The sequence below is a fragment of the Xenopus tropicalis genome, chromosome 10 (assembly GCF_000004195.4).
Source record: "Xenopus tropicalis strain Nigerian chromosome 10, UCB_Xtro_10.0, whole genome shotgun sequence".
In the NCBI taxonomy this organism is placed as follows: domain Eukaryota; kingdom Metazoa; phylum Chordata; class Amphibia; order Anura; family Pipidae; genus Xenopus; species Xenopus tropicalis.
Window position 1 is genome coordinate 26,306,586 of NC_030686.2, and position 17,199 is coordinate 26,323,784.

The 17,199-nt window shown below is 40.5% G+C and overlaps 1 protein-coding gene across 3 annotated transcripts in view; it reads right to left on the reverse strand.

Moving 5' to 3' along the window:
- The window catches only part of aspscr1 (alveolar soft part sarcoma chromosome region, candidate 1), a 43,025-nt gene that overhangs the window by 2,389 nt on the left and 23,437 nt on the right, over positions 1–17,199 (reverse strand). For all 3 annotated transcript variants that reach the window (XM_018097774.2, XM_031894149.1, NM_001045605.1), the window contains exons 9-13: positions 16,189–16,270; positions 14,840–14,906; positions 14,700–14,762; positions 13,543–13,595; positions 1,463–1,514 (exon numbers count right to left, since the gene is read on the reverse strand). In XM_018097774.2, coding sequence (XP_017953263.2) covers positions 1,463–1,514; positions 13,543–13,595; positions 14,700–14,762; positions 14,840–14,906; positions 16,189–16,270 — 317 coding nt within the window. The remainder of the gene's footprint in view (positions 1–1,462; positions 1,515–13,542; positions 13,596–14,699; positions 14,763–14,839; positions 14,907–16,188; positions 16,271–17,199) is intronic.

Below are 17,199 nucleotides of genomic sequence, written 5' to 3' on the forward strand. Positions count from 1 at the left end.
GTACTGCCCCATATTTGTTTTTGGAGGTGGTACATAGACTTTATCCTTTTAGTGTGGAAAGGGCCAGAGGCCAGGGTTTATTGGCTATTTGAATTCCAACAATATACTGTAAATATTGCATTAATAGTGGAAGCAGGGTGGTTTTCTTAGATTTGGTGATATTGGGGTTATTCATACTGTTACCCATTTTAAAAAAGTAGATGTCAACCTCCCAGTGGATAATTGTCACAAAAAGTCTTGGATAGATGGGATTCCGCCCAGCCAATGTATTTGTGTCTGTGCTACTGTGCCATACATTTTATGCTATATAGCTCAATTGAGTGACTGGCAATCTCTGTGTGCACAGTGGTTTTCTATATATCTAATTCACTCTTTATTGGCAATAGCTTGGGACAATTTAAGTGAACAGAGAACGTGAAAAGAGAACTGAGAACCCAAACATTGCAGAGTATTATCCCTCTTATATATATATATATATATATATATATATATATATATATATATATATATATATATATATCAATTTAACTTATAGGTTAACCATACATGAGTTCTTTATGAATTGCGATTTTGATTTGCTGATTCTATTCAATTGTTGATTGGTCTCTATGAATTGTATATGAATTGTGTGCCCAGTATTTATGATATTTTAAAGCTTTTTAAGTGATCTTTAATTTAATCATTTAAAGGGTAATACAGCTGTGTATAGTTAGGGCTCTGGCACACGGGGAGATTAGTCACCCGCGACAAATCTCCCTGTTCACGACTAATCTCCAAGAAATGCCATCCCACCGGCGAAAATGTAAATCGCCGGTGGGATGGCATATGTGGCGGCGCAATTTTAGAGAAATCGCGGAAGTTTCCTCTCAAGGTGTGGGTTTTTATTTGCATATTGAGGTTGGTTATCATAGACTGATAACCCCAAATGACCCTAAGTGATCACAAACCTTATTTTATTAACGACTTGTGTGTTTAGGCTTGCTGCATGACCCACTGGCTATTGATATACAGTTCATGGACAGATTTCTTGATATATTCCTTTAGAATTCTCTTGTATAGTTCAGAATTCATTGTTCCTTCAATTATAGCAAGCCGTCCAGGCCCAGATGGAGCTGAACAGGCCCAAACCAGAACACTCCCACAACTATGTTTAAGAGATGGGATAAGGTTCTTATGCTGGAATGCAGTAATTTTCTTTCTCCACATGTAACACTCCTTATTTAAGCCATGTTACACATGCACATATGGGAGCGGGTCAGCACCCATTTGCTCTGTGTGTTAAGTGCAGTGACAGGTACAGTGCCTGTCCGTGCAGTTAATATATCTGCTCCTATCAGCTGTGTTTCTACACAGGAGGAGGAACAGCCTTATGTGACATAAGCCCTAAAGTTAAATATTAGAATGGGTGAGATCTACATGTCAGCTTGTGTTTAAATACAAAAAAGCATAGTACATTTCTTACCTCTCGTCATCTGTGATCCAAAGTGAACAAGGGCAGCGGGAAAGAGGTCAACCTGGGAATAAAATAAAGCACATGATTTAATAAATCTTTATTCTACTCACGCATTGCAAAGGTATTGGGTTGGCTTAGCGTTTTTATCAGACCTGGATATTTCCGTTAGACAAGCCATTATGTTTGCACTGTTTATGGGCTTTTCAGAGCCTTTTAGAATTCCCACAACATTCAGCCTAAAATGCCTTGGCACTAAATATAACTGAATTGTATAAATGCCTTAATGATGGACTCTGATAAAATACAGACAGTGCCATGGCTTTGACCCAGCCCCAGAGTCTAGCTTGCTTGGTCCCACTGAAGCCCCGTAAACACTCAGTTGAAGGAGGACACAGGATGGGGCTTTTTAACATTTCCTTTGCAGTCTGTATTGTGTAAGGTTGCAGTGCCATCTGAAAACAAAGACAACTTTCCGTAAACTTTAATTACAGAGTACCAGACATGGTTAAAGCTCAGAGAGGGAGAGAGAAGACTCGCCAACACTTTGATGTCCCCACTCATCTGTAGGGATTTCACTATTTAGAAAATGACAGCTTAAAAAAGGGCCCCTCGCTCCCCCTGGAAACACACTAGCCCCCTTTAAACACAGTATTTCTTTTATGCAGCCTGGAAGCTGGAAAATGAGGTTTGTATAGCGTGTTAGTGCTGGAATTTTTTAATAACCTCCTCTCCCTCTTTACTCTTCCCCCCCCCCCAATTATTGTGGTGAATAATTAACATAGTGAAGGAGATAACTAAACCCAGCATCTCCAAGCTGAAAGATATTTAGTTCAAAGTGCGTCCCTTTCCACCACCCCCCCCCTTTCTGTTCCCCCTAGTGCCGCCACTGAAACTTCCTTGTCTGTCAGTCTCTGGGCAAAAACTTCAAAGCCTCATGAGGGAAAGGCCCCAAGGGTCAGAGAAAATTCATGGCAGGGAGAATAGGACTCACACAAGCAAGAGTAATACAAAAAGAAGAGAGGAGGCCGCCACTATGCCAGAGACGCACAAAAATAAGTCCCAGAATCAAAGCAAAAAAAAAACCAGCTATGTAACATGGAAAAGAGTGAAACAAAGCTTATGGGAACAGTACGGAGAGAAACAATGTTCTGCTGACATTCTCTGTCACCAGATATAAGTTTGTTTCTCCAGACATAAACAGTTCTAAACTGTTACAGTGAAATTTCAATCAAGTGTCCAAGAGAAGCAAGAGCTGGTGGGATGTAAAACATTCTTTCCACCCCAGGGTGGGAACTGATTAAAATGCCACAGGTCTGTTTAGTTTGATGTTAGAAGATCAATAAGAAAATAACTTCAAAGGAGAGCAGGAATGAATGGCAAAATCCAGAATGCAAACATTTAAACACACATACAAGGCTCTGAAAAGAGAAACAAGCTTTGAAATGACGTTAAAGAGTTGAGGGATGTCTTTACACAGATCAAACATTTCAGACAGGAAGGAACCACCAGAGAACATGAGCTGGGGACCTAAGGAGAAATTCAGGCAACCACAAGAAGCGAATACTAGAACTGTAATTGCAGGTCTGCAGAGTGACATTTCTTAGGATGGCCTCAGCACACCAAACTACTGTACTACTACTGTAGAAGCACATATAACATTTCTCTTCTACCATACCCCTACCACTCCCTGTCATTAATATGAATGGAAACTGCTGGTTGCCACTTATTGTTAGTAGTTTACGGTCCAAAAATATCTGTCACAATGGGTGACAGGCAGTTTCCTTTCATGTCAATGAGTTTGGGGTTGGGAGAGGTATAGTGAATTTCTTTGCCAGCTGAAATACACATTTGGAAAAATTCCACATGTGACTTTAGCCTTAGATAGCAGGGTTACATTAACATGCTGGGTTGTATGGAAAGGGGAAAGTCATCACTGTTGCAGGGCTAGGCCAGTAAATACATACCACTGTAAATAGTTTTGTATATAGCATTACTACATGTGCAGCACTGTACAAAACAGTTATATAACAAATGGGGACATATATTACAATAAAATAAATATACACAGTAACAAAATTATTATTATTTATACACATATGGTAATAGAGTGGATATAAAAAGACTACACACCCCTGGTAAAATGTCAGGTTCCTGTGGTGTACAAAAATGAGACAAACATAAATCATTTCAGAACTTTTTCCATCTTTAATGTGACCTATAAACTGTACCACTCAATTGAAAAACAAACTGAAATCTTTTAGGTGGAGGGAAGAAAACCAAAAAAACTAAAATAATGTGGTTGCATAAGTGTGCACACACTCTTCTAACTGGGGATGTAGCTGTGTTCAGAATTAAGCAATCACATCAAAATCATGTTAAATAGCAGTCAGCATACACCTGCCATCATTTAAAGCGCCTCTGATTAACCCCAAATAAAGTTCAGCTGCTCTAATTGGTCTTTCCTGACATTTTTCTAGTTGCATCCCACAGTAAAAGCCATGGTCCACAGAGAGCTTCCAAAGCATCAGAGGGATCTCATTGTTAAAAGATGTCAGGAGAAGGGTACAAAAGAATTTCCAAGGCATTAGATATACCATGGAACACAGTGAAGACATCAAGTGGAGAAAATATGGCACAACAGTGACATTACCAAGAACTGGACGTCCCTCCAAAATTGATGAAAAGACGAGAAGAAAACTGGTCAGGGAGGCTATCAAGGGGCCTACAGCAACATTAAAGGAGCTGCAGGAATATCTGGCAGTGCCTGTGTGGTACAAGTGACAACAATCTCCCGTATTCTTTATATGTCTAGGCTATGGGGTAGAGTGGGAAGGGGAAAGCCTTTTCTTACGAAGAAAAACATCCAAGCCAGGCTACATTTTGCAAAAACACATCTGAAGTCTCCCAAAAGCATGTGGGAAAAGGTGTTATGGTCTGATGAAACCAAGGTTGAACTTTTTAGCCATAATTCCAAAAAATATGTTTGGCGCAAAAACAATACTGCACATCACCAAAAGAACACCATACCCACAGTGAAGCATGGCGGTGGCAGCATCATGCTTTGGGGCTGTTTTTCTTCAGCTGAAACTGGGGCCTTAGTTAAGATAGAGGGAATTATGAACAGTTCCAAATACATAGTAACATAGTAAGTTGGGTTGAAAAAAGACATACGTCCATCAAGTTCAACCATAATGCCTATATATAACCTGCCTAACTACTAGTTGATCCAGAGGAAGGCAAAAAACCCCATCTGAAGCCTCTCTAATTTGCCACAGAGGGGAAAAAATTCCTTCCTGACTCCAAGATGGCAATCGGACCAGTCCCTGGATCAACTAGTACTAAGAGCTATCTCCCATAACCCTGTATTCCCTCACTTGCTAAGAATCCATCCAGCCCCTTCTTAAAGTTATATAATGTATCAGCCAGCACGACTGATTCGGGGAGGGAATTCCAGAACCTCACAGCTCTCACTGTAAAAAATCCTTTCCGAATGTTTAAATGGAACCTCCCTTCTTCTAAACGGAGTGGGTGCCCTCGTGTCCGTTGGAAGGACCTACTGGTAAATAAAACATTAGAAAGGTTATTATATGATCCCTTTATATATTTATACATAGTTATCATGTCACCTCTTAAGCGCCTCTTCTCCAGTGTAAACAGACCCAACTTGGCCAGTCTTTCTTCATAACTGAAACTTTCCATACCCTTTACCAGCTTAGTTGCCCTTCTCTGGACCCTCTCTAACTCAGTAATGTCCCGTTTGAGCACTGGAGACCAAAACTGAACAGCATATTCTAGATGGGGCCTTACCAGCGCTCTGTAAAGGGGAAGAATAACCCCCTCCTCCCGTGAATCTATACCCCTTTTAATACAGCTCAAAACCTTGTTTGCCCTTGCAGCTGCTGCCTGGCATTGCTTGCTACAGCCAAGTTTATTATCTACAAGGACTCCAAGGTCCTTCTCCATTATGGATTTGCCTAGTGCAGTCCCATTAAGGGTATACGGGGCTTGCATATTTTTACATCCCAGGTGCATGACCTTACATTTATCCACATTAAATCTCATCTGCCACTTAGCTGCCCAGATTGCCAGTTGGTCAAGATCCTGCTGCAGGGATGTCACATCCTGGATAGAATTGACTGGTCTGCAGAGTTTTGTGTCATCTGCAAACACTGATACATTACTCATAATACCCTCCTCATTTATGAACAAATTAAACAAAAGTGGACCTAGAACGGAACCCTGAGGGACCCCGCTGAGAACCTTATTCCAAGTAGAGAATGTACCATTAACAACCACCCTCTGTACCCGATCCTGTAGCCAGTTTTCTATCCATGTGCAAACGGCTTCACTAAGACCAATAGACCTTAGCTTAGAAAGCAGTCGTTTGTGGGGAACGGTATCAAATGCTTTGGCAAAATCCAAATAGATGATATCTACTGCATCCCCACTGTCCAGCTTCTTACTTACCTCATCATAAAAAGCAATTAAATTGGTCTGACATGACCTGTCCTTCATAAAGCCATGCTGATTACTGCTCATAATGGCATTCTCCACTACATAATTTTGAATGTGATCCCTTAACAAGCCTTCAAATAACTTGCCCACCACGGATGTCAAACTTACAGGCCTATAATTGCCAGGCTGAGATCTTACTCCCTTTTTAAATATGGGAATGACATTCGCCTTCTTCCAATCCCTAGGTACCATACCTGATGAAAGAGAGTCTGAGAATATCAGAAACAAGGGCCACTGCAATTCTGCCCCTAGCTCTCTCAGTACCCGAGGGTGTATTCCATCTGGCCCAGGTGCCTTGTTTACATTTATCGTGTGTAACCCTTTAAGCACCATATCCTGTGCCAACCACTGTGTAGTTGGAGCTGAGGCAACAGTGCAGCTATTGGGTGGGACTTGGCCCACTGGCTCCTCTACTGTATACACAGAAGAAAAGAACTGGTTAAGCACATCTGCCTTTTCTGTATCCGCTGTAACCATATTGTTATTGTAACTCAATGGGGCCACACCCTCAACCTGCATCTTTTTACTATTAATATACTTAAAAAACTTTTTGGGGTTAGTCTTGGCCTCGGCCGCGATGCGCTCCTCATTTTCTATCTTTGCCTTCCGGATTGCTGTTTTACAACACTTGTTATAGTGTTTATAATCATTAAACGCATCTACTGTCCCCTCTGACTTATATTTCTTAAAAGCTTTCCTTTTTCTCCCTATTAACTTCTTTACCTCAGAGTTAAGCCACATAGGGTGATTCTTAACACTTCTACTTTTTCTTATTAATGGAATAAATTGAGAACAGTAATGATTTAATATCATTTTAAATGACAACCATTTCTGCTCTGTGTTTTTATCAGAAAACATAATGCCCCAAAATATGCCCTGAAGCGCTGCCCTTAAGGAGCTAAAATTTGCCTTCCTAAAATTCATTGTCTTTGTTGCCCCCGTGTAAATTTGTTTCCTGCAACAAACATTAAATGAAATAACATTATGGTCACTATTACCCAGGGGTTCAACCACTTGCACATTTGCTATACGTTCTGGGTCATTAGAGATCACTAGATCTAGTATAGCATGGTTCTTGGTTGGCTCCTCAACAACTTGTGACATAAAGTTGTCATGCAACAAGTTTATAAACTTGTTCCCATTTACTGTCCTGGCAGTACTATTGCCCCAGTCAATATCAGGGTAATTAAAATCCCCCATTATTATCACTTGCCCCAAACTAGCAGCCTTTTCTATTTGCAACAGGAGCTGGGCCTCCTCCTCTTCGCTTACATTAGGGGGTCTATAGCATACCCCTACAATTAGTTTGGTAGATTCCTTACTATCTGTGAGAAGCTCAACCCATAAGGATTCAGCTCCCTCTGTTAACCCCATCACTTCCTCCCTAATACTTGCTTTTAATTCCTGCTTAATGAACAGACACACTCCTCCTCCTTTTCTATTGCCCCTGTCCCTCCGAAACAATGTATACCCCCCAATATTAACTGCCCAGTCATGAGACTCATTCAACCAAGTTTCAGCAACTCCAATCACATCATATTTCCGCTCCAACGCCAGTACCTCCAGCTCTCCCATTTTACCAGTCAGACTCCTTGCATTGGTAAACATACATTTAATACTGGTTCCGGTGTGAGAATGACGTGTAAACAACTTATGGGCCTCCCTGCCATTATCAGTATCCCGAAGCAAGTCTCCTCCCCCATTTTCCCTTACTATGCCCACTACCTCATCTATCCTGTCTACCACAGAATTTCCCTCTGCACCCTCCCCCCCCACTCCTAGTTTAAAATCTCCTCCAACCCTCTAGCCATCTTTTCCCCCAAAGCAGCTGCCCCATCATCATTGAGGTGCAGCCCATCCCTGGCAAAGAGCTTGTAGCCGATTGAGAAATCAGCCCAGTTCTGGAGAAACCCAAAGCCCTCCTCCCTACACCAATCTCTCAGCCACGCATTAATCTCCCTAAGCTCCCGCTGCCTTCTTAATGTTGCTCGTGGCACAGGTAATATCTCTGAGAAAATTACCTTGGAAGTCCTCGCCCTCAACTTCGCACCTAGCTTTTTAAAATCGTTCTTGAGGACTTCCCCCCCCTCCTCTAACTTTGTCATTGGTACCTATGTGTACCAAGACCGCCGGGTCTTCCCCAGCCCCTCCCAACAATCTGTCCACTCGTTCCACCACATGCCGAACCCTAGCACCAGGCAAGCAACACACAGTTCGGCATGTAGGGTCTTTGCGACAAATTACCCTATCCACCTTTCTAATAATTGAATCCCCTACAACTATAGCCTGCCTTCCCTTCCTAGCACTATTCCCCCCACCTGTATTAGAGGTGCCGGCTCCCAGGGTGCTCTGAGAGTCAGCCCGCTCCATACATGCCAGCTCAGAGCTGTCTTCCCCAGCATCTTCACCTAAAGCGGCAAATCTGTTGGATTGTACAAGCTGTGAACCAGCCCCCCTACCCTTGTGTCCCCTACTTCCCCTCTTAACTGTTACAAATTTGTCTCCCTCATTAACCTCCACTGTTCCTTCTCCACCCCCCACTACACCGGCCCCTGCCAGTGGTTGCTCAGTGAGCCTCCTGTTCTCCCCCATGCTTGCAGCTGCCCTCAGTGCTGCCAGTTCCCCCCTTAGATTCTGCACCTCAGATTCCAAAAGGAAAACCCACCTGCATCTCTCACAAGTAAATGCTGCATGGAACTGCTGCTCCAGGACCACATACATGCGGCAAGATGCACACTGAGTAACACCAGCAATCATACTGCAACTCATATTGCCACTGGGTACTTACAGTCTCCCGAGTGCAATCCCTTGTATAGTGCCTTTTAAGTTTCAAAGTTTTTTGTTTTTAACGCCTACTATACACTTAATCTACATGCAACACTTGCTAGCAGCTCCCAAACTCGCTGTGCAGTCAGAAACTTATTGAGTATATACCAGTCAATATTGGCACAAAACCTTCAGGCGTCTGCTAGAAAGCTGAATATGAGGAGGAACTTCATCTTTCAGCATGACAACGACCCAAAGCATACATCCAAATCAACAAAGGAATGGCTTCACCGGAAGATTAAAGTTTTGGAATGGCCCAGACCTGAATCCGATTGAAAATCTGTGGGGTGATCTGAAGAGGGCTGTGCCCAGGAGATGCCCTCACAATCTGACAGATTTGGAGCGTTTCTGCAAAGAAGAGTGGGCAAATCTTGCAAAGTCAAAATGTGCCATGCTGATAGACTCATACCCTGTAATAAAATCAAAAGGTGCTTCAACAAAGTATTAGTTTAAGGGTGTGCACACTTATGCAACCACATTATTTTAGTTTCTTCCCTCCACCTAAAAGATAGGATAGAGTGGTACAGTTTATAGGTCACATTAAAGGTGGAAAAAGTTCTGAAATAATTTATCTTTGTTTCATTTTTGTACAGCACAGGAACCTGACATTTTATCAGGGGTGTGTAGACTTTTTATATCCACTGTATGTGTATTGTGGCCTGCTGATTACTATACCTATATTATACCTGTACCGTCCATGCAATGTATGGACCCTCATACGGTATCCTTCTGTTTGGCCTGCAAGCAATCAGGATTGGCCAATGCCAAGATGGTGTTGATTCATCAAAGAGGTGATAACTAGGAGGCAGTGAGCTAGGTCTGGATATCAGTGGTTAATGAAGGGATGTCTATATAAGAATAGATATTGTCTGCTGGAAGAACAACAGAAAGACAACTACAGAGCATAAGAGGCAGAGAAAAACCTTTTTACTGGAAAAGTAAGAATAGAACCAGGATGGAGCTTGACTGCAAAGAGAATAGAGAATCTGCAGTGAAACTAGATGGTCCAAAGTATCAAAAGCAGAGGCTACATCCAGGCAATATGGAGATCATTTGTAATGTGTTCATAGAATGTGCAGGTCAAAAGTGAGATTGCATAGGGTTCAGCAGATTATGGCTGAGGAAAGTTAGTATTTAGAACAAATACAAGACATTCCAGAAGTTGGGAGGCTAGTGGGAGATGGGAAACAGGGCAGCAGTAGGCTTTTAATGAATATGTTTGACTCAGTCCTGTTTGAAAGATGTGCAGAAAGTACCAGGAAGGGTATGTGTAAGAGCTGGAGTAAGAAACAGAGCACAACATTTCAGTACTAATGAGGATCAAAGGAATCAAAGTCATAAGTGGAGAGGACAAGAAAATCTGAAAAAACTGACTTGACCAAGAAAATGAAAGTAGGATGGAGGAGTTTGCAGATGGAATGTAGTTTGTTTTTGTAGAAGTCAGAAGAATTCTGGGGATTCTGGTATTATATATGGCACATAAGCATTGTAAAGTTTCAAAAAAATGTATTTGCCCCATGACCAATTTTTTCATTCTACTGAATAACAAATTATACACTTATATTTTGTTCACTAACATTTTTATTTTGAGGCACTGACACTACAAATAAGTTATTTAAAGGAGAAGGAAAGGCTAATAAAGAGTTAATCTCAAGCTGCAGGCATACCTTCAGTTCTCTCAATAGTGCCCTTAAGTCTCCCCATATTTCACCTGTTCAGAAGATCTGAAGCCAAACAGAAAAACACTGAGCTGTGTAAAGAAAGTTCCCATAATGCCTCACTCCTGCACAGACACGCAGACCAAGTGAACATGTTCAGTAAGTAAGACTATGGGGAAGATTTACTAATCCACGAACGCTCACAGCGTTCGATCGGCGTATTTTCGGTGACTTTTTCGTACCTGCACGACTTTTTCGTATTTTTCGCGACTTTTTCATACTTTGCGACAAAATTTGTGAGAGAAATTCGTATTGTTGCGCCGAGTATGAAAGTTTCGGATTCATTCAAGTTTCGGTATCGTGACTTTCCTAGGGCCAGGTTGGAGCTGCAGAGTGCCATTGATTCCTATGGAAGGCTTCCAAAATCATGCACAGAAGGATCAAAGTCGGAAAACGTTTTCCTGCATTATACGATCGTTCAGATACGAAAATTTAATGACTTTCGGATCGCCAATACGATATTATCGTGACTAATACAATTTTTTTGTAAGCATATTCGTGATATTTGCGATCTTAAGAAATTATCATATCCAATTTGAATTTATCCCATTCGGGATTCGAACTTGCGTTTTCATGAATGTGCCCCTATGAGTCAGCTTCCTGCTGATTGGCTCAGATTCCTAAGGGGGGTAGTGAGTTCTTAGCATTCTTGAGGGAGGGGGGAGCAGTAGAGAGAAGACAGCAGAAAGCTGCGTGTCTCTGGCACAGGAATTACACACACAAGAAATCTTTTTTCAGAGAAGTCAGTGCAGCGTTTCTGTGAGTGCTTATGGCTGTATTTACATAGACCTTTCTGATAAAGCTTATTTCGTTTTTACCTTTCTCCTTTAATGTAATTGTTTTAGGTTAGATACAAATAGAAAGAAAAGTCTGAATATAATTGCGCACTTCACTTTTTTAAATGGGGCCACAGATTCTCAGTTGTATTGAGATCAGAGCTTTGACAGGGACGTTGCAAGATATTTGTATTTTTGTTAATTAACCACCTCAATGGACCTGTGTTTAAGTCACACTGTAATGCAATCCATTCCTTACCGTGTGTCATTATACAGTGATGGATTCTGGGACTTTACTTTCTAGAGAATCTGTGCAACATTCTTTTTGGAAAGCAGAGAAACTAATTCCCATAATCTATCACTTCACAGTGGAAAAGGTATGGGTAAAGTTGCAGTACACTGTGAGCCTAAGGGGGTGGGGAACTGGTCCCAGCAAGGACAATCTGTACAATCAGCAGATGGTGTTTATGCACCTTTTTTAACATTTATACTTATACACAATATAAGGGGAGTATTTTTCCCCTTAAATTTGATTTTCTTCTTATTGGACATGATCATTTTAGTTTCTTAATAGAACACAACAGGGTTTGTAAATGCGACTGCCTTGCTCCATTAAAGTAAAAGTTTCATTTTTCATCCTTTGGTGGTTGGTTGAGTGTTGGGCATGTGTGTAGCATGTGTTAGGACAGTTGGTCAGATTAGTGCAATTTGGCTATCTTTGGATGGATGCAGTAGCATGGGCAGCTCTAGATATGTAACCCATTCCCTACATTTAGGATCAAAATGCAGAAATTAAAAGACAGAAGTACTTTTTAGGGATGTACCAAATCTACAATTTTTGGATTCAAATGTAAACCCTAATTTGAATATTCAGATTTCCATATGTCCTTAACCCAAAAACAACCTTTTGCACAGTAAAAGAAAATGTAATTCTAAGCAACATACACAGTAATTTTAAAAATTCAATAATATTAAAGTTGTAAAGACTTTAAGGGTTTGGATTCCATACAGCTAAACATTTATCTGGCCAAATCCAAATCTTTTAACAAGTGCTGGGAATTGGTCAAAACCTGAACCGAATCCCAGATTTGGTGCAACCATGTAGCTATTTTACAGGAACCCAGCATGTTAATATATATTATTCTGCCTCTAAACTACTCACATTTTAGACTGGATTTTACTATAACAAATACACCCCACATAGCCATACATTAATACACAGTAAGGGGCCTATAAAAGAGAGACAGGATTACTTTTATTGAGCTATAATGCACAAAGATGTATCTTGCTTTGCTTACACCAAAAATGTAAGAACCCCTTTCTCCCAGCACAGACAACCTTGATCATAACAGGATGTGTCTTATTGCCCTCTGAGCCCTGGGGAAGGACCCCCCTCCTCCTGTGACACTTTTATTGAGTGGTTTAAGGATCAGTGGAAGCGCCTCTATTAGGAACAGCAGTCATGGAAACACAGCCAAGAATAACATGGCATCTAGCAAGATGAAAGTATGAGGCAGGAGCCTCTGCTGCTGGAGCATTAAAGAAAAGAAAGACCCCTTCACAAGCTGCCAAGAGCTCAAAGCCCCCTCTCCTCTCAGGAACCAAGCCCAGGCTGAACACACAAGCAGGGGGCTCAGGTTACTACAGGGGAGGAGGATGGGAAGACCCACACAGCTGTGTGGTACTGAAAACAAACTAGTTACAAACATGACCGGTAGGACTTGTCTGGAGCACGTACGTATGAATGATTGTGTTTGGGGCTGTAGTGACAGAGGCTGAGAAGACCCGTAGAATGATAACTTGCAGCTAAGACATTTCCTTTCCATAAGAAAGCCAGAGCTCTGTCTAAATTAAAACTGCGTCACTTTTCTGAGTAGACGTTCCATTTTTGCTCTGAGGCGTTTCTCTTTATAGTACTTAATACTCCATTAGTATACCTTCTTTGCTTAAGGCAGTGGCGCATTAGGCATTTTCTCCACTTGTGTAGAGACTCAGGTGGAGAAATGGCTGATCCTCCGACTTCAGATTGACCTGTCAGCGCACAAAAAGCAGATTTCACTGCATTTCAGCCAAACGTCATTTTCCTTGCCTGCTTTTCTATGACTGTTTGCCTCATCTGCCTCTGGCCGTAACATAACCAGCCTATTGTTCTTCAGCTATTAAAGAACTTAAGGGTCATGTGTTTTGCAATAGATGAAGCATACAAATTGCCATGCCATGTTGCAGGGCAATGTGCACAGCGGATTTTATATACCTGAAAGAGAGTTTGGGAATCATCCTTCAGCTCAGTCCGTGGTGGTGTGATGACTGCAGAAAGAAGAAAACTATTCATTTATATTGCAAAGAAAACAGCAAAAGCAATCAGTTTCAATAAACATATCATAAACACCTGCAATACCAAATGTTTCTATTATTACTGAAAGACCAAAATGTCCTATGTTAGACTTGTACTGCATTACATGATAGGTTTCTGCCACCAAGGAATACTGAAATGTCTTGTCATTGACACTAATATAAATGTAGTTTCTCAGTCTCTTTACCTTGTTACTCTTAGACAATAAGGCCAATATTTCACAAAGAGGGGAGCTGCATAAAACTATTGCATGTTTAAGTTTTGTGAAAAATTACCAAACCGTTTGTCAGCATGGAGGTGAAAATACACTGCATCATGGAAGATCTGTTTCTTTAAAGGTGTCAACTAAATCTAAATTAATGTATGATAATGCCTATCTAGTAAAATCACTAGGTATGAAAATAAGTGATGGTCAGCATTTTGGGGACATTTTATTTTTACTTGTGTTAAATGCCACCTTTGAATTGTTTCTACTATTTATCATTGAGCAATGAATGTTTTATATACACAAATGTGCAATCAACAGCATTCAATACTGAAACAGAAAAAAGCGTGTGCATAATATATTTCTAAAGCTCATAGTTTCGAATACATGTTGCACTAAAAGGCTTAAAAAGATACAGAAACCCAGAGCACAGTATCAAGAGTGTTTAAGGCAAGTGGGAGAAGTTAAGATTAAAAAGAAGAGACAACTGTGTAGGCATGGATCTATACAAATTATCTACTGTATCACTGGCCTTGCATATTAAACCTGCTTCACAAGGTGTATCATATATATTGCAATCACAGCACATCTATACTATTCATGAGGTTATAATGTTGAAGCTGGCATGTAACATGGTCTATATTTTTTTTTGTTCCTTTACTGTAAGGACAACCTAGACAAGGGAATCTGTATTTTACAAATAGTTCAACGATTCCTGGTAAGTCCATAAGGGCATTAAAAAAAAACTGTCAGCCCTGGAAGGGTGACAGAGTCCTTAACCTCAGGTTCTTATGGTTGGGGTGATGATAAATAAATGGATTTGGATATAAACACATTACATTTCCATACTTACATAGATAGAATTGCATATTTGAATCTTCCAGGTGACTGCACACAAATTCTTTTACTGCACCAACTGGAGAAAAAAAAGATTATTTGTTATTTGTCTTACAACAGGAAGACATTTAAGAAAATAAAAAGCCACACAGGTACCAGTCTCTGTTGGATGGAAAAATCCCTGCAGGACATAGCGATCTGGGAAAAGAACCCTCAAAACCACCTGTGAAAAGAATACAGTTTAAGTACATTTTTAATAAGCCATTTCAGTTTATTTTACTAAATTGGTTTCCAACAGTAAAGTAAATTTAGAAAATAATGGATATGGCTTACAAAAAGAAAATGGATTTATTACTGCCCAAGCCTTTTTGTTAGGGCACTTGTAGCCCAATGTTAGGCCAATGGCACCCACAGTTGTTTATATGTAGTAAAGGCCAATTTGCTCCTGTACATTCTGTCCTATGTGAGCATTGACAGACCCAGCATTGGCCTGTCAGCACACACAAGGCTGGATTTTGGCACAAAGGTGGTACTTTGGCAGTGCAAGGTGGTATTACGGTATATAGGTGAATGCTAGATGTTAGTTATGAGAAAAACTTTTTTTGATCACTTTATTTTTGTGTATGTCTCTGACTGTGACATTAAGGTCAGTGCACAGCATTTTTGAAAAAAGCCAATTTGCTCCTGGCTGCTCTGTCTTGCGCACTGACATGGCATCAACCCGTATGCATGCACTGATATGCCAATGAGGTGACCGTTAGTGTCAGGAGGAACAGGAGCACATCTGCCTTTCTCTGCTGGTGTATCTATGATAAATCTCCTCTACCGTGGGTGACAAATCTCCTGAAAATGCTTTCCCACAGGCAATAATGTAAATTGCCGGCAGAAAAATATGTGCTACTTTGGCTTTGTGAAGCAGCATGATCTCGCATTACGAGGAAACTTCAGGCTACTTCACAAAACCAATGTGACGCATTTGCTTTCCAACCTGCAATTTACATTTTTACCACTTGGAAATCACTTGCAGGAGATTAGTCGCTCACAGTAGAGCATATTTTGTGCAGGTGGGACATTGGCCTAAAGAACCTAAAAAAAGTTTTTTATTTCTCTCAATGAGCATTCCTTTTCTTATATTATATTTGCATGAGTGGGAACCGATATTCAGTTTGGATCAGTAGAAGCATTGGCCCAAAGATAAAAGAGCACTATCTATGACTGCTAAGTCTGGTGTTTAGGGGTTCTAAAGATGCAAGTAATAAGAATTTCAATTCAAATACCTAAAGGTAGTTATGCAGTTAAGTAAGTGTTCAGCTTAAAAACTAAAACAGAAGCATACACAGCTGCCCCTTACTTTTATACCTTGCCTCTATGCAACCTGTGGCCCTTTGGATTGGAGTAAGGTTCTAGGAGTAGCTGAATGATACCTGCATTGCATTGTTGGTATTTTGTTTGAGTAATCCACAGCCACACTGACTTAAAAAATAGTTAAAATATTATCAGCTTACCTTTGAATATCTTTCCAGCTTTTCCTGCTCTTGTCTGTCTCTACTGGCTTTGCACACTAGAGGAGCTTCCTCAAGACGCTGTCTAGTGCGAGAAACAAAGCAAAAGGTCTTTTCTTAAGGAAAAAGTAAAATAAAACAGCCAACAAACACAAAAATACTCAATGAGTTATTAGTGTCCTTTAGATCTTGATCACTACAGCCTTGGATATTATGCTTGTCCACAAAGTTATCCAAGTCACTCTTAAATGTATTAATAGATTTGCCATCACCTGGCAGTTATTCCAGAACGTTACTGCACTCACTGTGAGGAACCGTTTGTGTTGCCTCAAGAGAAAAAATATATCCCCCCCACTTTCTGTATATAATGTTATTCAATGTATTTTTAATAAATGATATCCCCTTGCAAAGCAACCCTGCACTAGCGAAAACAAATACAATCTTTCCTCAGAGTTACCCAGTTTCCTCTCAGGTAAGGCCTTACAAGGGATCTATAAAGAAGCAAATTATGTTTTCATTCCTAGAGTGAATGCCATTTTATGCCAGAGAGTACTTTATTTGCTTTAGTAGACACTAAATGACAATCCCTAGAGTTGCACTATTTGTTATCTATAAATGTCCAAGTGCACAACCTTGCATTTATTAATACTAATTGCACCTGAGGTTGAAGTTGGTCCCCGAAAGCTTGTGCTTCACATTTCTGCAAATAAATGTGTTAAAGGCATCTGCTGGCACGTAGGTGTGCTTCTTACCTATTTAAAATTTTCACTGGATGGCTGAGCCTCAAAGCGACTGAGGTAATGTTATTTGTGTGGATTTATTAATACTAAATCTCATATGTAACACTGAAAATGAGTCATAGGCATCAACAAAGAACTAAAGGGATAAGCCCTCAACATCAGACAATACAGAACATAGCAGAATCCAGATATTTACGAATTGTTCAACAACACAATAGCTTTGAAGGTGCTTAAAGCTTAACTAGTGAGTAATAATGTAAATATTGCAGCAGTA